General features: G+C 38.9%; 1 protein-coding gene across 12 annotated transcripts in view; it reads left to right on the top strand.

Moving 5' to 3' along the window:
• Nucleotides 1-27592, top strand: part of GRB14 (growth factor receptor bound protein 14) — a 127113-nt gene that overhangs the window by 60708 nt on the left and 38813 nt on the right. For all 12 annotated transcript variants that reach the window (XM_004283610.4, XM_033412597.2, XM_033412607.2 and 9 more), the window contains one exon: nt 15216-15372. In XM_004283610.4, the coding sequence (XP_004283658.1) occupies nt 15216-15372 (157 nt within the window). The remainder of the gene's footprint in view (nt 1-15215; nt 15373-27592) is intronic.

Raw genomic sequence — 27592 nt, 5'->3', positions numbered from 1 at the left:
TGCTCCAAACAGGGTTTGGTGCTTGTCCCACTGTACTTCTGCACGCAGTTTTGTGCTCCATGACCTGTAGACAACTCCAGGATCCTGTTACTGTCTGTGTCCCAGCTCAGGCTGTGGTTACCATCCTGAAACCTTCTAAGACTGTTTCTTATTACATCTGTCTTAATGGTGTCTTGACTCGAGTGTCCATGGATCCACCTTTATGACTCATTTCTCAATGCAGTAACTACTGCCATGTGACATCAATTTTGTTATTACCTTTTATGATATTTAAGTCTTATTAGCTCTCCTTAGGTGTGTATCTTAAGCTTTCTGGCTTTTCATATTTGACTTTTAGTTTTTTCTATGGACCTTGTGTATGTTTTATATATCTTGCATTATTTGGTTTTCAAAATTTGTTTTTACATTTTTAAGGGAAAGACCCTTTAAATAAAGTGCTTTGTCAGTTACAGGCTGAATTTAATTTCATGTAACCGGAAAACTCAAATGACAGCATATTAAGCAGGGGAGAGATTTATTTTTCTTTCACTTTACAAGAAGAATTGGTCCCAGGCTAATGTAGCCGTCCAGCAATGTCCTCAGGCAACCAAGCTCCTTCCTGCTTTCTATTGTATCTTCCTTAGTGTGGGTCCCTTTTCCTTTTATGGAAAGATAAATGCAGATCGCTAGCCATCCGGCTCACATTCCTGGCATACAAAATGGGAAGAACCAAGGGCATACAGGCTAGTTCTGCCAGTTATTAACGCGCCACTGGGGAATAACTGGGAGCTTCTGATCATATCTTACTGGCTAGGATTGTGTCACGTGGTCTGGATCCAAGGGAAGCCAGGAAATGTAGGCCTTGACCTGCACGCACTGCCCTTCTCACCAGAATTAGGAAATGGGGAGGATGGCTTTTGGTGGGGAACTAGCTGTCTCCACTGCCAGTGACTCCTGTGTATTAGGCATGCAGAAAATATTTGTCCCTTGGATTTTTATTATTGTCTTGCCAGGTATAGAATATAGTTATGCTTTTTGAACAAATGTATTCTATCGCTTGATTGGAGATAGTAGAAGGTGTAGTAAGTGGGGAGAGAGCAGATTTCCTGTGTAGGGGAGGGTAATGGAATGCATAGATGGTGACCTGAGTTTAGATGGCTGGCTTGCTTGGAAAGTGGTTGTGAAGTGGGAGTGAGTACTATTATTGCTGTTTACCTGGAGCTCTCATTCTCCCTAAACCTTGATCTTTCTTCTGCCCTTTTAATTTTTATACAGGGTAACATAGTTGCATATTCACCCAGGAAGGGTACCACATAGATGAATGGATTTTGTGTTTTCACAAAATGTTTCCTTTCCCTAAAAGTGAGTTTTTACGAAGTGTGCTGTAGTGGAGATTGTTTGTGTGTTTTAGCCAGGAAACCCTGAGTTTGAGCTCAGCTCTGTCACTGATCAGTGTTGTGACTTTAGGTGTCTTCTTTTAAACCTTTCAAAAATTCAGTTTCTCTGTTTTGCGGATAATGATGCTTCCTCACAGAACAGTTGCAAGGATTAAATAGGATAAATATTTAGAAGACTTGACACGTAGTAGAAGCTCAACAAATGTGAATTTCTTTTTTTCCCCCTCATCTGGGGAATGGCGTGTGTTACTAGTTTCATAAATGGTTTAAAATCTCCCCATTACTGTGATTTAAATTTTTTGGGGGGGTGGGGGCTCTATCCTATTAAGTATTGATAGCTATTCAAAAGTTTTCTTGTAGCAAATGAATCAAACAAAAAGTAGTTGTCCTTGATACAATGCAGCCAGGGAACGAAAGACAGTATGCCTCTCAAATTCTTGTTCCCTCTGCTTACTTTCTGTATACAGACTCTAATTTGAATTAAAAAAAAATTAATCCATTTATATGCTGATTAATCCATTTATATGCTGATAAATATTTTTTTTAAAAATTTGGGAATGTAGATTTAAATAGAATAAGATAGGTGGTTAGATTACTTCTTTCACTCTCCTAGGGAATATCAGGCAGGGACTTCTGGCTTACATATTTGCAAGAGGTACAGTTGTACCTAGTGTTAAGACATTGTTTCAGTAGACAGAGGTGACATTACTGGAATGTGAGCTATATGATGGTAGGGGCTGTGTCATCTTTGATCATCATTAGACTCAAGTGCCCAGCACAGGGAATGTACAAAGTTGGGATATAATTACTATTCATTGAATAAACACAATTTTTGAAAAAACAAAATTGGGCTTTTTTGATACCGACCTGTCATTGGCATTTCCATCTCTGCATTTGTGTCTCTGTGGCGTTCATTTCCTTTTTCCTGGATTGCATACCTTGTGGTAAGAAGCTGTGCACTCAGGGCCCACCTCAGCTGGTCCACCTTGCTTTTTCATGAGCTCTGTCTCCACCCCCTCCCTCCCTCCGAGCTCGTTCCTGTGAGTAATTTTGAGCACTCCCTGCCCTCCACACCAGTAGAAATAAAAACAGCTATACTATGTTCAGCACTGATTACACTCTCTTTAATCCTCATAAGAACCCTACAAGATTGGTGGACAAACCCAGGCTGGGATGAGAAAAGTGAGCCCTGGAGAAGTTAAGTGTCTTACCCAAAGCACAGTGCTAATGAATGACAAGTCAGGACTGAGCCCCGGTGGCCCCCGCCCCGCACAGGGGCTGTGTGTCAGAATTGATGGGCACACATGTGATGCAGAGCTGCGCTCCATTGCGCGGCTGCAGTGCCCTTGCCTTTCACCTATAGTCTACTCATCAGACGAATCTCACCTTTTTTTTTTTTTACCTGTCTGTCTGTTGCCCTCCTAGCTATTTTTTCCTCGTTGTACACTCCAGTCTTACCTCACCTCAAAGGTATAGTGAGTAAACCATATGTCAGAGCTCCTTGGAGCTCAATAGGAATCTCTTGGGACTTACTAATTTTGCTTTAAAAGATTTATAATAATAGTCACTATTATGAATTGAGTGCTATCAGTTTGCCATCATTTTGCCCATTTTACAGGATGAGGAATCTGAGACTCCTCATTGATAAGCTCATGGTGTAGGATCTGATCCCAGAGCAGATTCCGGAGTGCACCATCGCCACAAGCACCTGGACTGAACCTCCATGAGAATGAGGGCCATGTCTCGTATTAGTTTGCAGACTACAGTGTCTGGTCCACGTTTGGCAATGAAGGCAGATTAAAAATAGCTGGGCTGATTAACAGTCTAAGACTCTTGCTTGGGGGGAGCAGTCTTAGGGCTGGCTCGCCTTGGCGGTACCCCAGCGCCCGAAGCCAAATCTAGAAAATAAGAATCTCTTTTGGCAGAAAAAAGAAGTAAGTCTTTTGGTTATTTCAGGTATTTTGGGTATTAAGCCCTCTGAAAGATAAAGATTTTCTACCCCTGTATGATATTACAAATGCTTTCTCTTAAGACAGTTTCAAAAGAGCAATTAAAAAACCATTTTGGCTAAACAGCATTGTCCTATATGCTTGACAGCTTCCTAATTGAGCCTGCGTATTTGGGCGTATACATTCAGTTGTATTTGTGAAATACCAGGAATATTATTTTATAGTTTCAGAAGTCAAATGAGTTTGGGTGGTTCTATCAGGATTTGAAGAAGATTTTGACATCACCATTCTAAATGCCAAGGAGGATCTCCAGCTTGAGTTGCAGGAAAGGGGACTTTATATTATATACCACCTGAAGTGACTACATATATGCCACTCCAACCCATCCCCAACCCTTCTTATTAAAGATGTAGACATAATTTATCTTAAAAATTCAAATAGTTAAGAATGTTTAAAAATATATTTAATTTTTTTAGAAGCTTGCAACTATTTTAAGCAGTACCTCTATGTATGTTAAAGTTGTAGTTTTCAAAGCATTGTTTTCTTTCTCTATTTGCACCAAGAAATAATGACTCCCTCTGCTGGCTGTTTCTATATATGCAATTTTTCTGGCAAGTTGTGCTAAAAAAAGTGAAACACAAAGAATAACCTTTTTTGACATTCAAAAAGCTGGGTGCTTTGGGACATACGTGCAACTTTATATTTGGGTTTTTAGTTATCTAATGCTTTAATGCAAGATGTTGTGTCGAAGCAGCAGCTTAAAGCTGCATGAAAATTAGGTAAGCAGAGTGGAAAGAACAGGATGAGGTAGGAGCCCAGAGATTGGGGTTCCCAGGCTGGTTCTGCCAGGGACCAGCTGGAGATCCCCCGGCAAGTCAGGTCCTCTTCAGTCTCAGCTTCTTCACTTGTAGAATGAGAAGGTTTCAGGAGATGTTTTCTAAGAGTCCTAACCTTTAGGATTTTATGATTCTAACAGTATTGATTCCATTTCTTTTACAGCAATATACATGTTTTACACTGATGCACATGCTTTGCACTGATACAAAATAAATATTTAGAAACGTGAGGGAAAGGTAAAATGACAAACATGGATATAAATCAGTTATTCCTCATGCTATCACAGTATGGGAATGTTAGATCTAGAAAGTGATAGTTTGCATGGTAAGTTCATAAAATAATACCCCCCAGATGTACCAGAAAGACTGAATATAGCATATTTCATTGATTCTATGGCACCTTAAATTACAAGAAGCATCATTATCTTATATGCTTCCAATTAAATTATGACATACCGTTGATGGTAAGTTACATCTAAGTTACAGAGAAGTTAAATGTGAGAAGGTGTGCTTTTAAAAATCAGTGAAACAAGGTAGTTCCTAAAAGTGCTTCAGTTGATGCCAGACAGCTCAAGAATTAACAATAAAAAGTCTGATGTGTCCTGGACTCTGATAAATATTCTCTTTCCTCTCCTCGTGTTTTCTCCTCTCTTCTAAACACTTCTCCCTTCACCCCTCCCCAACTTGTCCTTCTTTCTCACTGTGTGAAACAGTTATTAACTTTTTCACTTAGGCATGTCTTATGGTTATTCTGGGAACAAACGACTGCTGAAAAACTGAAATGAGATACTGGAATAACATTGTGTCCAACATAAGCATGACCAGTGGTTTTCTGCTTTGAATATGAATAAGCATTAGCACTTGTGAAGGGTTTTTTAAACTTCAAAGGTGAATTAGTCAGCACTGGCATCTTCACAGGAATTACATGAGTTTTAAAAACACTGAGGCTTCAGAGAACGCTCCTTTGATGAAGTCACTGGAAATGTTAGAGTGGGATTTGTGATCTGACCCTCTTTATTATTCGTATTGGATTTAGGTCCTAAAATAACATGAATATATACATATGTATATGTGTGCGTCCATGGTTTGGGATATTTTTAGGCTTAGTTTTTAATGTTTGCTTTCTTTTATAATGAAGTTAGAGCTGTTTCTTTTGCCTTTTTTTTTTTTTTTACCATGTAAGAGCACACTGAAAGGGCTTCTGATTTCTTGCTTTATAAAATTGAACATCCGCTTGAGTTAGGGTCTTTCTTGCTATCCTCTAGGGAGAAAGAAAGCCCAAGGAAGGTGCAGGCTGCCTGGCTCTTGGCCTGAGACGGAGAGCAGAGAGGGTCAAGAACAGAGTAGAGCACAGGGGCTTGAAGGAGAGACTTTCTGGGCCCCCCTTTGCCTGCAGACCGGCTTTCTTCTCTTGGTTGGAAGCCTAGACGTGGCATGATTTGGCAGTGTCATTGATCTAGACAGTCAGGTGGGACAGTGCTAAATCCCCTGCTGTGCCAGGTTTGGGGCATTTCCAGTAGCAAGGCCACACTGGGCCTCGTGGGCCTGATGCTGGAAGGGAAGTGAATTCATACAGCATAAAGCTTCACCTTTGCATTTTGAATTCATACAGAACTTGCAGAAGATCTGTATGGATCCCCAGCCACACAGGTCCTTTAACTCTGAATTAGTTAATCTCTTTATCCCCGCATGCCTTCTAATGTTACTGCTGAAATGTAATGACCTACAAATGTGTACAAGTCCAGAGTTTTTACAGAGGTGGTGTGGGGATGATTCATTCTTGACCTTGAGGATTGTGGAAAGAGCCTGGATCCGTGGTCATTTGATGGAACTTGCCTCACCAGACCCTGAGCTATCCTCCTCTGGTTTCAAATGTGAGAAAAAAAACCCAAACCTTTAATTTGATTAATAAGCCATTGTTGGGTAGATTTTTCTACTACTTAGAGCCGAATTTGTTCCTAAATGATTAGCTCACCATGTAGTTACTTATCATTATTTTCTTATCACTTTGTAATCTTATTCTGGTAAAACTGTCTTTTTAAAATTGAATTCTTTACTTCCAACCATTGAAAAAAGCTACTTTATCATTTGTATATCTTAAAAAGGATCCCCTCTTGAGGTGGCCTCCTTGCTAGTTTGCACCGATGGAAACCAGTGTCTAGCAGTGCTGGGCAAAGACGCTTCTCCACAGACCTTCCAGCACCTGTGCACCTGTGCTTCCTCACCTCTTCCTCATAACTCAGTCCCTCTGATCTCAGGACAGTGGTCTGTGTGCTGTTCCATGTGTATTTTTTGCCTCTTCAGTCCTTGGTATCTTTGCTCATGATACTTGTTCCACACAGATGTTCTTTTTTTTTTTTTTTTAATTCTCAGAGTTCCAGACTTAAAATGGGCCAGAGAAGTCACCTTATCTACCTTTGTTCAGTCCGCAGATTTCTTGAAAACTTGCCTATGTTTTCTCTTTGGTCCCATGTGTGTCCTTTCTTCCCTAGAGGTTTTTAAACTCTGTGAGGTTTCCAAGCTACTGTTTTGGAATCCCTAATATTGTCTCCTATAAGGCCATTCATGACGGTGTCAGTCGTCCCTAAAGGGATATTTACACTGTGCCAGGCCCCATGCTGACTGCTGGGGACACAATGGGAAGCACATATTGACATTATTCCTGGTGTCATGCAGCATGCTGAGTAGTAGAAGCTTATGGATAATAATTATGTAGTTGTACATATGCATACGTGAAACAAAGGGCCTGGACCTAAACTGGGAGTAGCGTTGAAAACTTCCCCACAGAATGAATGGTTTATCTGAAGGATGAGAAACAGGAGGTGGGTGGACAGTATTCTAGGCAGCAGTAGTAGATGCAAAGGCCCTGTGTCAGGAAGGAGCATAGCTATTTCAAGAAACTGAGAAAATATATGGTCAGAGTTAGAGAATAAGGAAAGGATTATAGGGAATAAAGTTGAAAGGGGCCACATGGATGTGAAATGGACCTGTTTATGTCAATCAATTCCTGTAATTCTGATATTGGTGACAATATCTATTTTGAGTTAATGAACATGTACTGCTCATGCTCAAATATGTAGTTGAATATCTCTTTCAATGGAGATAATTTGATTCCCTATGACCTGATTTCTCTAAACTATGTACTGTTTTGCTCTTAATAAATATTTGACAGCTAGCAAAATAATGAAGGATAGCAATATGGAAGCGACAGCTTTTCTTGAGCTGTTGGGATCTTTGGGAACAGTCTTTGTTTTTAAATATAACATTTTGTTAGAGGTTTCGAATAAGTAATAATGAATGTATTATTTGCCGTTTCCCTTCAGGGGAACATATTGAGTTGCTTAATTCAAAACATCTAAGACTGTCTCCTCTTATCTTAGGATACTACATTCCTTATTTAGAAGAACATAAAAATCCAGGGCTGCTCTGACCTCTATATAAAAATATTTCACTGATTTAGGTACATTGCCTATCTGTTAAAAATAATGGAGAAAAAAATCTGAAACATTAAAAGATAGCTTTATAATCTTACTGTACTTGGATGATAAAATTTTAAAGAGTGGGAGAAATAAGCTTTACTTTGGGACCTAGTTGAAATCAAATTTCTATGGGCCTTGTTTCTTATTTTCTATTAATTATATATAAACAATATATATAATTAAGAGATATAATAAATGCATTTATTTTTCTGTTGAAAAGTTGTATACTTTTCATTGTGGTAAGATCTTGGTATTTAAATAATGGTGTTTAAATTATTTTAAATTAAATATTAATAAGAATTAATATTTAATTAAATATTAAATGTGGTATTTAAATGTAGTTAATCTAAAAATCAAATTTAAATTCTCCCCAAATAGAAACTTTGACACCCAAGATAACCATGCCCAACCATCTTTTTCCTTCCCTTTTGCTCTTTCTTCTTTTTCTAAAAAAAAGTCTCTCACTTCATCCTGTGGATTCTTGCTCATATAGTTATGTTTAATCTGTGCTCGTTTTTTACCTGCTGAATAATTATCCCATTTTGCCTCCTTTCTTCTCTGAAGAAACAAAGGATAAGCGATTAAGTAGCTAGTTACTTACCAATGGGTCCAATGCCCCTTTCTGCTCTGTGGCATTGCCAAATGACCAGATGAGAACCCTGAGTTTTTTTACACATATTCTAGGATGAATCCAGTTTGGAAAGGAATGAGGCATCCCATTCCATCACTTTCTTGGGTCTGCAGGAAGGAGGAGAAAGGCTGACCGCTTAGCCTCTGCCCAGTGCTTTCCTGAAGCTTTCCACATAACCTGTTCTGAGAATCAGAATTTCCGGGGATTATAGCAGATGAATACTATGTGTGCTTTGGGGAGAAAGCAATACATATTGAATTGATTTTCAAATTCAAGCTCTGTGTTTTCAGAAATGGCCTTTGTCTTATATTTTAAATAGTTCATCTCTTTTAGTCCCTTGGCTTTAGGGGCCTGAAACTTCTTTTCTGAAAAGTTAACCATTTCTTGCTCTGTGTATTTCAACATTGTTGTGTCTACTGCTTTCAAAATGAGTTATGTTAATTTTTTAATCTCTTGCCTCCACTTTTCATGGAGGGCAGCCTAGGGGACTTGAGGTATAAAGTATATAAACTGCCTTGATAAGGATGTCAGCCAAAACAGAGATCTGCTCCACCCACATTCCAGCATATTCTCTGCAGGGGCTACTGTGTCTTTATATTACATTTTCACTGCTAGATGCCATATGCTCCCGGCACAGTTTTTGAAGCTGTAAACCACTCTGAAGGCCAAGGTTGCTCCGATTGTCAGGATTACAGTGACACTGAGGGCTTCCTCAACACAGCCTGTGTGTACACTGTTGGCTGTCCTTGGGAGCTCTCTCTGTTCCTGCTGGTGGGATGTTATAGACAGATCTTATCAATGCATGTTTTTCTTACTAATCAAGTGTGTCTGCTCATTGATGAGACAAAGAAAGTTCCTGTTCTTCTTTAGGGTCCAGGCAGGATTTCTTCCTGCTGGCATGCAATTGCAAATGATCTCGTGGATCAATTGTTATGAATTCTTCTTACCCTATTTTTTACTTTATATAGCAAGGTGGGGATTTGGGCCACTGAACTGGGAATGTATAATATCCCTTTATTAAATAGCATGATTATATGGCCTTCAGATGTCTTTTTACCTTTCAGTATGTAGAGGAAACAGGATACCACTATTTTACTCCAATGATTCTTAAGAGCAGCCCTGCCATTTGGTTTTTACATGATCACAAAAGTTTGTACCTGGGCTTCCCTGGTGGCGCAGTGGTTGAGAGTCCGCCTGCCGATGCAGGGGACACGGGTTCGTGCCCCGGTCTGGGAAGATCCCACATGCCGCGGAGCGGCTGGGCCCGTGAGCCATGGCCGCTGAGCCTGCGCATCCGGAGCCTGTGCTCCACAACGGGAGAGACCACAACAGTGAGAGGCCTGCGTACCGCAAAAAAAAAAAAAAAAAAAAAAAAGTTTGTACCTTAGTTTTAATCCCTACTAGTCTTATATCAATATCTTTACTTATGACTTGACTTTTTTTCTTAAACAGGAGGGTTTAGTATACTAATATTTTTGGCATATTCAACTCTACTAGAGAGTTAAGGCTTAGATTATCTTTCCCTTTTTCATATATTTCAAGGAGAAATAAATAGAAATAAAAATGAGATTTTTTTAACAAAGGCTCCCCATCAGTAGTATAAGGAATTTTTCATAAGTACTGAATAAATCTGAGAGATGACAGGGACTTACTGCTGTGGAAGATCAACCAAAATAAATTTTTATCGTTCGTAGATGAATGTGTATTTTGGACAAATGTCAGCATTAAATGGGATTATTTTTTTAAGAAGAAGAGTTTGAAATGGAGCTCAAACAAAAGTATTGTTTTTTCCTAACAGGTGTTATTAATTTAAAAAATGAGTACATGCACTTATTCCAGAAATTTAAGTTAGCCTCGTCCTTCTATGTGTCTCAGTTCTTGGTAACTTATTTCTTTCCAATTTGCAGCAAAATCAACTGAAGAGATTAATGGCATTTCTAATTGGTTAGGTATCTTTTTCATTTTCACCAACTTTACCTCTTACTCTATTCTTGCCCTCTTCTTGAATTTGGCTTAGACTTCAGAATGTCTCCAGATTTTCATTTGTTAATTCCTCTGATATAAAAACTAGAGCATGAAAAATAAGAGGCATGCTTCTGTTACCCCAGGTGATGGGCATTTATTGTAAGAAAGCATGGGGTAGTCGGGAAGTCTCAGGAACCTGTCCCGTGGCCACCAGGTCATCCCCAACCCCCTGTTTCCTGGCATGGAATGAGCAGTGGCCTCTGAGGGCACTGAAATGGCAGCTCATCATTGCTCCACATGAAGGAGCAGCCCCAGGGTCGGATCTTCTTTTCCTCTCAGGACTGGTTGTCTTCATGTTGCTTTTGGCAGGAGCACCCACCAGTGTTTGACCCAGTCAGTGTTAACCACAGCCGCCTGGTGGACGGCATTTCTTAGCATCTCAGCAATTGTCTGGCACTGAGATTTGTCTGAAGGCACAAACTTAAAAACAATAGCCTACCCAGATGCAATCATGGGAAACACTGAGATTCCAAAGAGATCTTGGGATCTTCATGAACCACATGTGTTAACCGAAAAATGAAGGAATTGAAGTGAGAGCTCAGACGCTTGCACCTGATTTTGGTAGTGTATTTTCATAGCCTTTTTCATATGACTTCACAGCTGCCTCAAAGACTTCAAAACTCAGAACTGCCTGCTAATGGCAATATTAAGCCAGTTCTTACCTAGGATTATTTATAAGAAAAATTGTATATCTGTTGCTCTTTGAGAAGAATTTTAATTTCCTGAGGATTAAAATTTAATCAATCATATACTTCATGACAGAAAAGATTTTTAAATTAAAATTTACAAATATGTATTGAGTACCTGTTATGTGCAAAACATTTTGGTAGGCTTTGCAGGGGTACAAAGTTCATTTGTTCCAAAGATCTTTATTAAGGCATACATTGGCTTGGACTAGGTCCCTGGGATATCATGTCAAATGGTGAGTAAATGTAGATTTTCCTTAAAGGAGCTTGCTAGTGCAGTTGAGGAGAAAGATATTCAAGTAGAAAATTACAAAGTAAGAGCTCTAAGAGGGGCACATTATAAAGCCATGGGCAGTCAGGGGAGACTTTCTGGAGGAAGTGCTGTGGGAACTGGGGCCAACTGATAAGTAGGAATTTGCCAAATAAAGCATATTGTTGGTGGCTGGGGCAAAGATTTCAGGTAGAGGATACCTCATGAGCAAATAGAAAGAAGAGGCTGCAAATGTTTATCATATCTGGCTAAGGTCAGAGTGACCTGTTCCATAGGCTGATTTGCTGGGGAGTGTGCATGCTGTGTGCGTGCTGAAGAGTTTGGACTTTATTCCATGGGGTCCCGCTTCCCTGGTTCTTTATCTCTCTTTATCTTTCAGACTTTCTTGCCTCTAACTCACCATTAAATATTGCAGTTTCTCAGGGTTCAGCCCTAGATTCTTTTTTTTCTCATGCTTCTTCCTTTTCTCCCTTGTCAGATATATCCATATCCACAAGTTTACCACCTATAAGCTCAATGATTCTTAAGTCAATTCTGAGCTGAGGATCTGGCATCCCTGTTACTACGGTCATGCTTACCACCTCATCTCCCTCAGGGCCATGCTCCCTGCTTGCTGCACTTGCCGTTCCTGACGCCTTTTTTTGTTTTGTTTTGTTTTGTTTTTTTTGCAGTACGCGGGCCTCTCACTGCTGTGGCCTCTCCCGTAGCAGAGCACAGGCTCCGGACGCGCATGCTCAGCGGCCATGGCTCACGGGCCCAGCCGCTCCGCGGCATGTGGGATCTTCCCGGCATGGGGCACGAACCCATGTCCCCTGCATCGGCAGGCGGACTCTCAACCACTGCGCCACCAGGGAAGCCCCCTGACTCCTCTTAATCCTTAGAATCTGCCAAGTTTCTTCTTGCCCCACGGACTTTGCATGGCTTCAGTTCCCTTAGCTTGAAATGCTCTTACCCTCTCTTTGCCTAGCTACTGCCCACTCCTTCTTCAGGTCTTGGCCTGAATATCACTTTTTCATGGATATCTTTCAGGTATCTCCTAACCCCCATTATATGATTTAGTAACATAATGAATTTTTATGTCCTACTTTGTGACTATTGTTTTTAATACTGCTTTCCCCACTATGCTTTAGCTCTCTGAGGGCAACAGCCAACTCTATGACAGCCTTATATATATATATGTTTTTTGTTTTAAAAGGGAACTTTATTTTTATTTATTATTTATTTATTTTTGGCTGCATTGGGTCTTCGTTGCTGCGAGTGGGCTTTCTTTAGTTGAGGCGAGTGGGGGCTACTCTTCGTTGCGGTGCGCGGGCTTCTCATTGCGGCGGCTTCTCTTGTTGCAGAGCAGGGGCTCTAGGCATGCGGGCTTCAGTAGTTGTGGCACGCGGGCTCAGTAGTTGTGGCTCGCGGACTCTAGAGCACAGGCTCTGTAGTTGTGGCGCACAGGCTTAGTTGCTCCGCGGCATGTGGGATCTTCCCAGACTAGGGCTCGAACCCGAGTCCCCTGCATTGGCAGGCGGGTTCTTAACCACTGTGCTGCCAGGGAAGCCCAATGACAGCGTTATACTAAAACACTTAGCAAAGGATGTATGCTTTGCATGGGGCCTTAATAAACACAATGAGCTGCTTGAGTTAGAACAACAAGGAGCCATTGAAGAATTTTAGAAGAATGACCTGATGTGATTGGCTATTAGAAAGTTTATTCCCCTAGCAGTATGGAGAAAGAGTTGGAGAAGATCTTTGGCTAGAACAAGAGATATAAGTAGGTGGATATTACCACTAGAAACTTACAGCTTCATGGCACACATATGATTAAAAAACACAATTCAAGTATTCCCTGGTCCAGGGGCCCAGTGATATTCTCAGCACCCTTTTCATCTCTTGGCATGGTTTACTCCATGTGGGCCCCATTTTCCCACAGTGTTTCTCTTCATGAACAGTAGCAGCTTCACCCTACACCTGCCCAGTGGAAAACAGGGCTCACCTTATGGTTATGTGAACGGATGTCTAGATTGGCCCTGACTGACTCTGATTAGGTCATGTGCCCATCTCTGAAATAGTCACTGTCGCCAAAGGGATTCTGAGTGTTGATTGATCAATCTGGATAACAACTATGTGAAGCTGAGGCAGTCATGCACTGGTAAACTGGCTATAAAAAAATATATATTTTTAAAAAGGCCTTATTTGTAGCATTTGCCAGTTTCTTTGGTGTACTCCCACCATGGCTGATTTCAAGATGCCTGGCTTGCAGAGTTCCCGAATGTTTAACAATCACCTCTTGCAAGCCAGTTCCAGCAGCTCCACTATACCATCACTGAGCTGAAAGTAGAGCTGCCAGAATCACAAAGACTAATGGGTGAGGGAGGGAGTGGGTCTCTAAAAGACAATCACAATGCTCTTAGACGAGGGATAGGTGCCTGGTTGCCAGTCCAACAAATAAGCCTGCACTCTCCCGAGTAACTTATACTTTGGTGTCGTGATCTCATTTTACTTAGGAATTTTTTTTAAAGTTCTTATATTATTTCCTTGAATAACATTTTTAAGTACCTTATAATATTCCATTTTGTGAAAGTACTATAGTTTACCATTCTTTTGTTGTTGTATATTTAGGTTGATAGAATTATACATAATGCTTTGCTGGATAAGTCTACGCCTAAAGCTATTTTCCACATTTATGACAGATTTATTGAGATAGTTTGCCTAAGGGAAATTACTGAGTCAAAGGAATGGACCTTTTAATGCTTTCGATAAATACTTTCCAACAGGTGTACAAAATAGTTTTACCAATTTATATCACTCCTGTCATTGTAAGAGAGCAACTATTTTATTCCACTGTCATTACACATAATTAGAAAAATAATCGATAGAGAATTGACACATCATTTTAATTTTCATTTGTTTGAATTACTGAAAATGTTTAAATGTCTATATTTTTATAAGGTGTATTTCTTATATTGAATTTTCTTACAATTTCCTACTTCTGTGTGTGTTGATCTTACTATACTATTTTCATAGGTATTTAACTTATTATAATTAATTTAATTTATATATGACATATCACAGTTAGTAGTGGAAATTCTAGCACATAGCATAACTTGGTAAATGTTGAGGGGAGTGTTGTATATGAAACTCTCTACTTCTGTATGATTTGGGGTGACATTAGCTGCTGTAATAGATAAAGAATCACAGTGAGTTAACAGACTAAAAGTTTATTTCTTGCTCATGTCAAAGTTACATGTGGGCATTCCTAGTTGGGCACCTTCCATGTGGTCATTCAGAGACAAAGCCTCCTTCTGTCCCATGGCTCTGCTCTCCTCTTTAGGTCTTTGTCATCATTTCCATTCAGTGAGAGGCTGGCGTAAGAGAATGGATGACAGTATATGGGAAATTTTTATGGATTAGGTCTGGAGGTGCAACACTGCATGTGCTTACATCTCATTGACTAAAACTCAATCCCATGGACACAACTAATTGCAAGGGAGAAAAGAAAAAGGATTTGGTGAACATCTAGCCAGTCTTTGCCAAAATTTCTATAACCTGAAATAGAGAAATCTTTATATTCTATTTACTGCTGTTACAACATGTATATCTGGGAATAAATCACCCATGTTACTTGGATTGTTTAAAGATTTAAATATGGAGTGGAAAATTTAAAATATTGATAAGAGATATGTAGCTTTTTAGTAGATCAGAGTGGTGGGAAATGACATTGAATGGTCATTGAATGGCCTCCAGTTTAGACGCTGAAGAGAAGAGATCGGAAGTTGTCAGACAGAGTGACTTTGACACATATTATAAACAAGTCTTGGATGGGCAACATTCACTCCGTGTATAAGAAAATTAGATGTAAAACAGACTGTATAAGGAATTTGTAATTAGCTCAACTGATAAGTTTGATGACTTACTAGAATGATATTTTTAATAGACTATTTTAGCTCATTTTTTAATTTCTACCTACACAGGTAATTAAAGTATACAGTGAAGATGAAACCAGCAGGGCTTTAGAGGTACCCAGTGACATAACTGCCCGAGATGTTTGCCAGCTGTTGATCCTGAAGAATCATTACATTGATGACCACAGCTGGACCCTTTTTGAGCACCTGCCTCACATAGGTCTAGGTAAGGATACAAAATCATAGTCATATCATTGCTTTTCTGTCCCTTATAGTTTGATCATATGGCAAAGATTTTCTTCACTTGTAGAAAAATAGAGGACAATTATGAATAGTCCTTTTCTTTGTTTTTTATTTTTGGGTTGGTAGTTGAGAGAAAAATAAAGTAGCACAAAATGGAAATAAGAATAGAAATATTAAAAATTTACCACCCTTCATGGTTTAAATAATGATGTGTGGAAATTTGGGAGCTAAACCATAGAGTCTAAAGTGATGGAAAGATACATCTCATAATAAACTTTAGTAGCACAATTAACATTTTTTGAGAGGTCAATAAAATATGCTGTTATTTGGACTACTTTTTTTTTTTTTTATAAATTTATTTATTTATTTATATTTGGCTGTGTTGGGTCTTCATTTCTGTGCAAGGGCTTTCTCTAGTTGTGGCAAGTGGGGGCCACTCTTCATCGCGGTGCGCGGGCCTCTCACTGTCGCGGCGTCTCTCGTTGCGGAGCACAGACTCCAGGCGCGCAGGCTCAGTAGTTGTAGCTCATGGGCCTAGCCGCTCTGCGGCACGTGGGATCTTCCCGGACCAGGGCTCGAACCCGTGTCCCCTGCATCGGCAGGCAGATTCTCAACCACTGCGCCACCAGGGAAGCCCTGGACTACTTTTTGAATTGATTGTAGTGCAGACATGGGAAATATCCACAGTGGTAGTCTCTTTATGGGACTGTATACCCTAAATTTTTCTTGAAGAATGAGTAATCCTTCACATTTTAAAGTCATAAACATAAAAAATAATCGTATTTATTTGCAGTTGGAAATATATCTCTGTATTGTGAACTGTAGAGGCTTTTCCCCTCATATCTTTTAATAAGTTATAAAGAATTTTCATTCTTCTGCTAGTGTGGGACAGAATTGGGTGACAATTTTGTCTCCCCTTTCTTATTTTTACAAATACTGCTGTTAAAAAACATGTCCCCATAATAGGTAGATGAGAAAGGAAGGAGTTTGTTATGGCAGTGCCATTTGATTCTTTGAATTTTGTATTAGTTTCCCTTGGCTGCTGTAACAAATTAGCATCATCTCAGTGGCTTAAAACAACCAAAGTTTATTCCGTTACATTTCTGGAGGCCAGAAGTCTGAAATCAGTATCAGTGGATTAAAATCAAGGTATCTTCAGGGATGAGCTTCCTCTGGAGGTTCAAGGAGAGAATCCATTTCCTGCCTCTTCTAGCTTCTTGTGGCTGCTGGCATGCCGTGGCTATGGCTACATCACTCTAATCTCTACCTCCATGGTCACACTGTGTTCTCTTCTGTCTGTGTGCAGTCTCCCTCTACCTCTCTCTTAGAAGATAGTAGCATTTAGGCTTTATCCAGAATAATCCAGGATAATCACTTCATTTCAAGATCCCTAAATCAATGACACCTGCAAAGTTTTGTTTTGTTTTTATTTTTTTACCATGTAAGGTAACAGTCACAGGTTTCAGGGATTAAGATGTAGCTATCTTTAGGGGGCTATTATTTAGCCTACCATCAACTCCTTTGCATTGTAAGTCAAACAACTTTTAGTAATAAACAACTTATTCAAAATTATTTTAAATAAGTTGTCAATGACAGGACAATTTGTCCCTTCAATTTGTTTAAAGAATTGAGAATTTTATACCTGGGCATGAGAGTCATTCACTTTCTTGCATAGCTAGCTACCAATATATAAAAATTTTCCTTCGTTTGATACATAGAGGGTTTACACCTCAGAGCAGCGTACCAAAGTAAGGTTCAGTTTGGATGAGAAGTTTGCCTTTGTCTTATGAAATGCAATAAAGATGATGTTGGCAGAAAAGGTATGTTCTTAGGAGGATCCGTTTTTAAAAGATTCTGGAAAATGGTTCATTTAAGTCCCTTGCATTCCCTGAACCATTCAGGAAGTGTCTATAGTACTTCCAATTTGAAGACTGCATTCCCTGAACCATTCAGGAAGTGTCTATAGTACTTCCAATTTGAAGACTGCTGTCCAGGGATATGTCAGGACCTGAGGAAGAGGACAGAGGGAAGCCTGTGGAAAAGAAGTTTGGATAGTTCGACAGTCTCCACAGTGATTCTGAACCTTAACCCACCCTCCCACCCCCTGTTTGATAGTTGATGAGCGACAACATGTCAGCTGATCTCCACAGCTGAGCATGTACCTTCCAAGAAAACTTGAATTCTGAAGGTATGCTATACTGGTCCGTGTGACTTGCTGTCTCACCCTCGTAGGGCAGAGAAAGTTCAACATATATTTTCTTCATTGCCATTTGTGACTAATTTAACTTCTATTCATGATCATTACTCTCAGAAATACGGTGTTAACTCTCAACAGATACCTGCCATAATTCCAAACTATTTTGTTTGCTTATGCTTCTAGAAATATAGCTCTCAATTAGTATAATATATAATTACAGTATTCTATGCTCTTAAATTTTTCTTTTAGGGAGAGTTTAAAAGTCATTAAACATCTTTTGCAGTTATAGTCACTACAATTTATCCCTAACAAAGAGCTTGAAGTTCAGTAATAAAATCTACTTTATAAATCAAGAAGCAGTTTTCACAAGAGACCGCGGCAAGTCATGTGAGGAATAAAAAGATTTGTGCAAGTCTTTTAATGTAGAAGCTTAAAATGGAACGTTGAGAATTAATTTGAGCTACATGCTAAATTTAAACTTTTAGGCATTGAATAGAAATATATTTCTCCATTACTGTATTTTCTGGAAACTGCTGAAATAAAATCAAAGATGTGAGAATATTGTCTCATGGCTTCATTAACCATGCATTAGACCAAAGCTTATGAGAAAGAAATTTAGTTCCAGAGCTTTTTTTGTGTTCTTTTTTTCTCTTTGTTTTTACTCAGATAAAAACTTTATACAGTAGAAAAATTGCAGACACTAATGCTACCCAAATACTAATGTATATTAGATTTGCCACCTTCCATTCCTTTTAAAAAAAAATCTGCTGCTTTATTTCTGTAAGGATACACTGAGATGTTAGATGATAAGAGTTAATGAATATCCAACTAAACTCTTGAGAAACAGTTTTTATTCTTTTTCTTTCTTCTACTTCTTTAACAATATAACAAGAGAATAACAACTCTTAAGATGCTGTGGTCTTCCTCAGCATCAAATGTAAAACCAGTGTGTCTCTGAATTTTATTTGTGTGTGTGTAGCTTATAAATACTCTTGTAGGAGCTATTCAACCTAAGAGTAGTATTCAGGAACACTTTTGCTATTTGTATATTAAAATGAACTAAAAGAACTAGAGTGGGGTGTTTCTGCCCCTTAAATATGCTGTGCAGCTGCCAATGCCCTTTGTCAATAGAATGCAGCACTGACATATTCAACTGCAAATCTTCTTTTAGTGGTGATGACGTGAAGAACCAAAGGACACATCATTTGCCAAAACTTTGGTGACCAGCTAGTGAGCTCTGCATGTTGTTCAGGAGACATTCTTGACCTCTCTTTGATTAAAATGATTAGTTTTCAATGAATAGAATTCTAAAAGTGAAGAGGTGGTCTATTATTTTAAAAAAATATTTTTAATACAAAAATAATTCAGCTCACTGTAAATAACAGAAATAAAGATGTCAGGAATTAAACAATACTATCCGTTATTTCACAATGCTGAGATAACTTTCTTTAGTTTCTCTATTTTAACATAATCTCTAGCCTATGAGTTCACTTGTGTAGATTACCTTCTTTTATATATGTGTGCATCTTTAAAAAATACTGATTATTTTTAGTTTTTTTTTTTTTTTTTCCTTTCCACCTTACAGATTCCACAAAAGCTAGGAACTAACTCCCCCTGGCTTTCCCTGTTGCTTTCCTCCAATAGTTTAACAAATATCTGTTGACTATTTTGCACCAAGCCTGTTTGGTGTGTGGATCCCGGGGGTACAGTATGAACACAATAGACAAAAAGCAATGCCCTCATGAGTTTGCATTCTAGTGGGAAGAGAAAGACAAGAGCTACATGACTAAAATGTGCAATCTTTTAGGTGGTGATTAGCACTGGGGAGAAAAGGAAGGCCGGGAAAGGGATAGGGAGTCCAGGGCTGGTTGGGAGATGCACTTTAAGTAGATCAGGGAAGGTGTCCCTGACAGTGTGATGTTTGAGTAGAGGTCTGAAGCAGACAGGAGCAGGTCTTGCACTTAAATAGAAGATTGTTCTAGAAGGAGGGAACAGCAAGCGGGAAGGCCTGGACATGGCAATGTGCTTGTGTTCAGGAAACAGGACTTAAGGAGTCAGTAAGGTGGAAAGTAATGGAAAGGGACTGCACAGAGCTACCACAGAGCCAGCTCATGCAGGGTCTCCCAGGCCATGGAGGGGACTGGACTTCTACACTGAGTGAGGGAAAAAGTAACTGTAGGTCTCTTCGTCAGAGAGCAGTATGGTCTGACTTAGTTTTCAAGTCTACTACTAAGAAGACCCGAACGCAAGTTTTGACCATTTGGAGGCTAAGCAACTTCGTTTTGCTTTTACATCAAACTATCTGTGGCTTCCGGGCTTGATCCTTGCCCATCTCTCATTTCTGCCAGTCGCGCATGCCACATTGTACCATCTTCATGTCATGGTCTGCACGTGTACAAGGCTTAGTGTTTGTGAGATCCTGAAGCCTTGTAGGCAAGAATATTGTGACTTAGGAGATAGATGAGAGTGGGGAGTTTTCTGCCTCTAGTTCACTTTAATATCCCAGGTAAGCTTAGGAAAGTTTCAGAGACATGTTACGTGGTTAATAGATGTGCTACTGTTGTGTGTGAACCATTAAAACACACCACAAATTACTAAAGTCAGAAGGGGGAGCACATGACATTCAAAATATGGTTATGGAATTCAAAGTCTGTTTTCAGGATGACACTTTGTGTGGCAAAAAACCCTCCAATTTTATTGGTATTTTTAATATGAATGCATATGTGTGATAGCTACTATTAACGTGCATCTTACGTGTGCAGGGCCCCTACGTAGAGGTTTCACATTCATCTTGATAGACACTCTCAATATTTAGCCTCATAGCAACCCCGCAATGTACATTTATTTCATCTCCATTTTACACATAAGAATACAAAGAATCGGTGATAAAAAGTACCTGGCCCAGAGTCAACCTTGCACAAATCTAGGTACCTGTCAGATTCTCAAGTGTATGCATTTTCTGTGGAAGCAAGTTTGTTATTTCCTCACTTCACTAGGTCAGGCCAGTGTTTTCGGGATTCTGTGGTTGGTTTGTCTCTCTCACTTTCCGTCTGCATCTCTCATGCAGGCTATAAATACAGATTTAAATTCTGAAACCTCAAGAACATTTTCAGACAAACCTAGGTAGTACTGAAATTACTGGAATCAAACTGAGCCAGCCTGGTCCACTTTAGAGCAGAGCCAGTATTTATCTTGGCGGAGAAGAGGATCGCTTTGGAAATGGGCTGTTGTTGAATTTATATACATTGTGAATGGTAATAGGACAGTTGGAGCTTTGAATATGATATCAAAATTTCATATCCTCTGTCCATAGTTATTAATATATGCTACCAAGAATTTTCATAGGTAGAGTAAATCATGGAAGGCAGCTAAATATCCTGATTTTGTTACCAATTGCTGATTTGCCTGATTTGGGGTCGTGTTATTATGAGTTTCTAGTACTACGTACAGCTTTATAGACATTGGATTTAAAATACCAGTATATCACCAAATATTTCCCCTTCTCTAATGATATAACAACCCGTTTTGTAACTGGTGTGTTTTACTTCACAGCCACTGGATGTCACTATAGTTCCCCAGATGGAGTCCCCTGCCTTTACGATTATTGTGAGAGGATGGTGGGTGGGTGGGGGGAAACTTCAGTTTTAAGTCTTCTGGAACTTAATGGGATCCATGTTTGCTTTGCTCCCATTTTCATTCCTAATTGAAGCCATGGTATGAAGCAGCGGCAATTAACACAATACCTCAAGCGCATACCTATAGATTCCTCGGGAAGTGGAATTAATTGTATTTTAGTGTCATTGCTAGGGACCGCTGAGATTTCTATTGTGAGTATCATTGTGGAGTGGCTTTAATAAGCAAAATGAATGACTGCAGGCTTTTAATGAAACCATTTTTATATGTGCAGCTATACCCACATGATCTCTTTAAGACTGAAGCAATGCACAGCAGCGGTGAGGGAACACTTCACAGCCTCCTGCTTTGAAGCTGCTCCTTCACTTTTTTCTTCTTTGCAAAAGAAACAGAAGTGTTTTTTCTGTTGTCTGGCACTGATATTGATATGTAGTTGTACTTTCTGTGCTATTTGGAACCTACCAGCCATCAGAGTTGTGACCACCCTCATCACCAGTGGAAATAATTGTGAAACCCTTAGGACATGTGTGCTTCCTTCTCTATCGAGACTTATGTAGCCCTGATCTGAGGGTTAAGGCGACATGTGCTCTGGTAGCACACTAAGGCTGGAGATGGGAAATGTGAAGCCAGCAAAGAGTGCTCATAACTAAATCTGCCTTGTGGTCCAGCTGATTTTTCCTTTTCGGTATTCTCATAACCTGAGTTCAGCTCTCATCATCTCTCTTCTCAGGAATTCCTTTAGCCTTACAGTTGGTCCTTCCTCTTGCCTCTGGTCATACCAAAGTTATTCATCTGAGTGCAGACCTTGATTCACCTTGCCTTAGGGTCCAAGGTCCTTTGCAGGCCTTGTAGTACCTGTGACCTGACTACCCTTCCTACCTCAAGCCTTGTGTCTTACACCTCCCTCCTCTAAGTTTATACATTAGAGAACTGCCTGTAGTCGCCTGCATTTCTACTCCTTGGGTTCCTTGCTCATGCTGTTAAGATTCCCAGGAAGCCCTTTCTCACCCATCTTTACCTGGCTAGCTGCTATGCATCTTCCAAGGCTTACTTGGAATGTTAGTTAAAAATAGCAATAAAGTATAACTGTATAATAACTGCTAGCCATTTCCTAAAAATTCCTATGAAAACAAAGATGGAACCCCTCAGCTGTCCAAGCTGACTGACAGCTAACCTAGTGCCACGGTCTGGGGAGAGGAGAGATAGAAGAGCCGTTGGAGGCATCCCACGCTCAGTCTTATGAAGTAGAGTCACCCTTTCCATTTGAGAGCAGGTAGGGAGACACACCTGCCCCTCTCATATGCCTGGGTACAGACTTTGGCTGCTCCGAAGCTACTTGTTTTTTGAGGCAATTGGCATACTTGCTGGCACTACCTTTTCTCATACATCCATTAGGAAATTACAACCTCCCCCCAACACACCTCCCCCCAAAAAAGAGTGGTGCGGGAAGCACTAGGAGTGATAGAGGTAAATTGTGTCCTGGGAGGTGATGTTCCCACAAGTACACACTATAGGTGGGTGTGGAGAACAAGCAAATCTGGATAAGAAGCAGATTTAAGGCTGTTCAAGCAGGATTATTTACAGTATCAATTAATGAGAAAAATAAAACCTAATGCTATTATAATAGGGGAATGTTATAAATTACAGTATATTAATAGGATGTAAGTTATGCTGCTTTGAATCATGTTTTTGGAGCTTTTCCTTTGAAAACTGATGTGGACAAATGTAAGATTGTAACAGTGATTGAATAAAGTATATATTTTTCACAGCATTTAGGAAACATTGTATATATGTTTATATGTGTACAGTGTTTTCTAAATGCTGTGAAAAATATATACACATAAACTCACATAGTCCCAAAGAAAAAGACAATAATGTAATGTTAAGTGCTTATTCCTGACTGACAGTTTTAAAGATGGATTGTGATTGTCGGCTGTGTTTTTCAAATTTTCTGTAATGGAAATGTATTATTTTAGTAATCAGGGAAAAAAAGAAATAAACACAGTTTTTAAAACTTATTAAGAGATTTTTAAAGACTTAGTTCAGACAACTTCTTGAAGCCCCAAGTTGGATCAAGTACCCATCTTCTACACTGCTATAACATTTTCTGCAACTGTCTTAATAGTGATCATATTATTAAAACTAGTCCATAATTCCATAAGCAATGGAACTCTCTGTATATGTACATCTTTGTAACCCAGGGTCTAGGACAAATAAATGGCTTTTGAACTAAGGTATACTAAACTGTAAGTTGTTATATCAAGTAGTTCAAAGGATGGATTACAAAGTACATAGAAGGAAGAGACTTGAAAAAGAAGCCAAAGAAATCACATGCCATGCCCAGATGGAAATTTACTCTGAGTCCTTAAAGGGTTCATTGGATAACTTAGAATTCATGGAAGCTGTTTCTAAGCTCTTCAGGTATTAACAGTCAGCTTGAGATAATATATATGCAAACATTTTGTGGAAAAATAAGGCTTTCTATGAATACAAGTTGTGATCATTGAGTCTGAGTTAATATGAGGACTGTTTCACTCTGTTGAAGAATGATCCACAAGGCCTTTATACCCATCAGCTTTCATGTCAAGATTTTCCTATTATTGCACTTGGGAAGCTGAATCTGGCAGTGGCAATTTTTCAGGGAATCTTGCTGGTATTAAGTAGTTTTCTTAGGTTAAGGAAACTTTTAGAAATTGAGCCTTGCTTTATTCTTTGCTTCTCCAGTTTTTGTTTTGCTTGGTCAGAGGCTGTTCATTTTTATCTGAAAATAAGATTGACAAAATGTATGTAGTTTCTACCTAGCACAGAGAAGTACAAGGACCATTTGTCTCCTGGAGTTTCCTGTAACAAAGGTATACAAAGAATTGTTTTCTGGGTGAATTAGAGCTAAAAGCCACTTTTGTTTCTTCTCTTATCAAGTGATGGGAAGAGTAGGGACTCCAGTTTCTATTTGATCCTCACGCTGTACTTTCAGTAGATTCAGTGAAGAGATCCAGGTAGAAGGTCACAGGTGAACACTTTCCATTCTGGGAGGATTGAGGTTTTTTAAAAGACTTTGAAGTTAAATCAACAGTTTCAGAAGAAACTTCTCTCTTCTATTTTTTTTTTTAAAGAAAAAGTTTTGTGAAAATTAAATAGAAAACAGAATTATGTGTAGTTATCACTGTTCGGTAGTATTTCATTCTATTAATGTAAGACTTCACTGATCTATCGGAAACAAAAATAAAACTTAAAGTGATATGAAGCTTTTGTTGTTGTTTTAAGAAAGCTTTTTTTTTCACTCTTTTTGAAGGCTTTTTTTCCTCCGTTTTGGTTGCTGTCTTGAAGTGACTTAAGACAGCTTCTCTCCTATTTTTCTACCTACGTAAGAGTGATATTTGATCATTGTAATAATTCACTTTACAATCCCTGAAAAATTCTTCAGAAAGCTTTTTAAATAGACTTGTATCTGTTAAATTTTAATAATACATCTTAATATAGTATTTTAGATGAATTTATGAAGTTTTAAAAGTAAGGTTTTTTAAAGAAAAATCACGTTGAATTTATTTGAATTTTACCAGGGGTCATTTCTCAAATGGTAGCTCAAAAAGTCTCTGAGTTCATTCTGGGTGACAGCTCCTAATATTGTTTTTTCAAACATTACAGCAAAAAGCCCCTAAATATAGAATTAATAATTTTTTTTGATAATTAAAAAATATAAGTTACTTAGTAGAATTACTGAGTTGGTTAAAGTCTGCTTGGTTGTAGAATGGGGCTATAGAGGAAGAGTCAAGAGAAAGTTATGGGAAGCCATCTAGACAAGGGTTTTGTTTTGGTTTTCCTTTCTTGGGTGTTGGTGATGATGTCTTATACTACGCTTAGTCCTTGGCAAAACAAAGCTGGTCTTCAGCCACTTTTCACCTCCCTTTTAAGCATTTTTCTTTTCCTCTCAAAGTAATCCATCTAGGCATCTTATATCCTCTTGTTGAACTTTCTCCCTGTTAAGGTCTGTATTTAGTTCAATATCTGCACTTTAAAAAAACACAAATTTTGGGACTTCCCTGGTGGCGCAGTGGTTAAGAATCTGCCTGCCAATGCAGGGGACACGGGTTCGAGCCCTAGTCTGGGAAGATCCCACATGCCACGGAACAACTAAGCCCATGCGCCACAACTACAGAGCCTGTGCTCTAGAGCCCGTGAGCCACAACTACTGAAGACCGTGCGCCTAGAGCCCGTGCTCCGCAACAAAGAGAAGCCACCACAATGAGGAGCCCACGCACCGCAATGAGGAGTAGCCCCCACTCACTGCAACTAGAGAAAGCCTGCGTGCAGCAACGAAGACCCAATGCAGCCAAAAATAAATTAAAAAATAAGCTAATTTTTAAAAAACCACAAATTTTCTGTAAGATGTGAATAGCTGATAATCAGGCCTCTTAGGGTTCTTTCGGTTATTTATTTATTTATTTTTAAATTTTATTTTATTTATCTTTTTATACAGCAGGTTCTTATTAGTTATCCATTTTATACATATTAGAGTATACATGTCAATCCCAATCTCCCAATTCATCAAACCACCACCACCCCCTGCCACTTTGCCCACCTTGGTGTCCATATATTTGTTTTCTACATCTGTGTCTCAATTTCTGCCCTGCAAACCAATTCATCTGTACCATTTTTCTAGGTTCCACATATATGCATTAATATACGATATTTGTTTTTCTCTTTCTGACTTACTTCACTCTGTATGACAGTCTCTAGATTCATCCACGTCTCTACAAATCACCCAATTTTGTTCCTTTTTATGGCTGAGTAATATTCCATTGTATATATGTACCACATCTCCTTTATCCATTCGTCTGTCGATAGGCATTTAGGTTGCTTCCATAACCTGGCTGTTGTAAATAGTGCTGCAATGAACATTGGGGTGCATGTGTCTTTTTGAATTATGGTTTTCTCTGGGTATATGCCCATTAGTGGGATTGTTGGGTCATATGGTAATTCTGTTTTTAGTTTTTTAAGGAACCTCCATACTGTTCTCCATAGTGGCTGTATCAATTTACATTCCCATCGACAGTGCAAGAGGGTTCCCTTTTCTCCACAGCCTCTCCAGCATTTGTTGTTTGTAGATTTTCTGATGATGCCCACTCTAACTAGTGTGAGCTGATACCTCATTTTAGTTTTGATTTGCATTTCTCTAATAACTAGTGATGTTGAGCAGCTTTTCATGTGCTTCTTGGCCACCTGTATGTCTTTTTTGGAGAAATGTCTATTTAGGTCTTCTGCCTATTTTTGGATTGGGTTGTTTGTTTTTTTGATATTGAGCTGCATGAGCTGTTTATATAATTTGGAGATTAATCCTTTGTCAGTTGATTCACTTGCAAATATTTTCTCCCATTCTGAGAGTTGTCTTTTCATCTTGTTTGTAGTTTCCTTTGCTTTGCAAAAGCTTTGAAGTTTCATTAGGTCCCATTTGTTTATTTTTGTTTTTATTTCCATTACTCTAGGAGGTGGATCAAAACAGATCTTGCTGTGATTTATGTCAAAGAGTGTTCTTCCTATGTTTTCCTCTCAGAGTTTTATAGTGTCCGGTCTTACATTTAGGTCTCTAATCCATTTTGAGTTTATTTTTGTGTATGGTGTTAGGGATTGTTCTAATTTCATTCATTTACATGTACCTGTCCAATTTTCCTAGCACCACTTATTGAAGAGACTGTCTTTTCTCCATTGTATATCCTTGCCTCCTTTGTCATAGATTAGTTGACCATAGGTGCGTGGGTTTATCTCTGGCCTTTCTATCCTGTTCCTTTGACCTATATTTCTGTTTTTGTGCCAGTACCATAGTGTCTTGATTACTGTAGCTTTGTAGTATAGTCTGAAGTCAGGGAGTCTGATTCCTCCAGCTCCATTTTTTTTCCTCAAGACTGCTTTGGCTATTTGGGGTCTTTTGTGTCTCCATACAAATTTTAAGATTTTTTGTCCTAGTTCTGTAAAAAATGCCATTGGTAATTTGATAGGGATTGCATTGAATCTGTAGATTGCTTTGGGTAATATAGTCATTTTCACAATATTGATTCTTCCAATCCAAGAACATGGTATATCTCTCCATCTGTTGTATCATCTTTAACCTCTTTCAACAGTGTCTTATAGTTTTCTGCATACATGTCTTTTGTCTCCTTAGGTAGGTTTATTCCTAGGTATTTTTTTCTTTTTGTTGCAGTGGTAAATGGGCGTGTTTCCTTAATTTCTCTTTCAGGTTTTTCATCACTAGTGTATAGGAATGAAAGAGATTTCTGTGCATTAATTTTGTAGCCTGCAACTTTACCAAATTCATTGATTAGTTCTAGTAAGTTTCCTGGTGGCATCTTTAGGATTCTCTATGTATAGTATCATGTCA

Source organism: Orcinus orca, chromosome 7, assembly GCF_937001465.1.
Source record: "Orcinus orca chromosome 7, mOrcOrc1.1, whole genome shotgun sequence".
Classification (NCBI taxonomy): domain Eukaryota; kingdom Metazoa; phylum Chordata; class Mammalia; order Artiodactyla; family Delphinidae; genus Orcinus; species Orcinus orca.
Note: the sequence above shows the minus strand (reverse complement) of the source record. Positions and strands in the feature narration are given on the sequence as shown.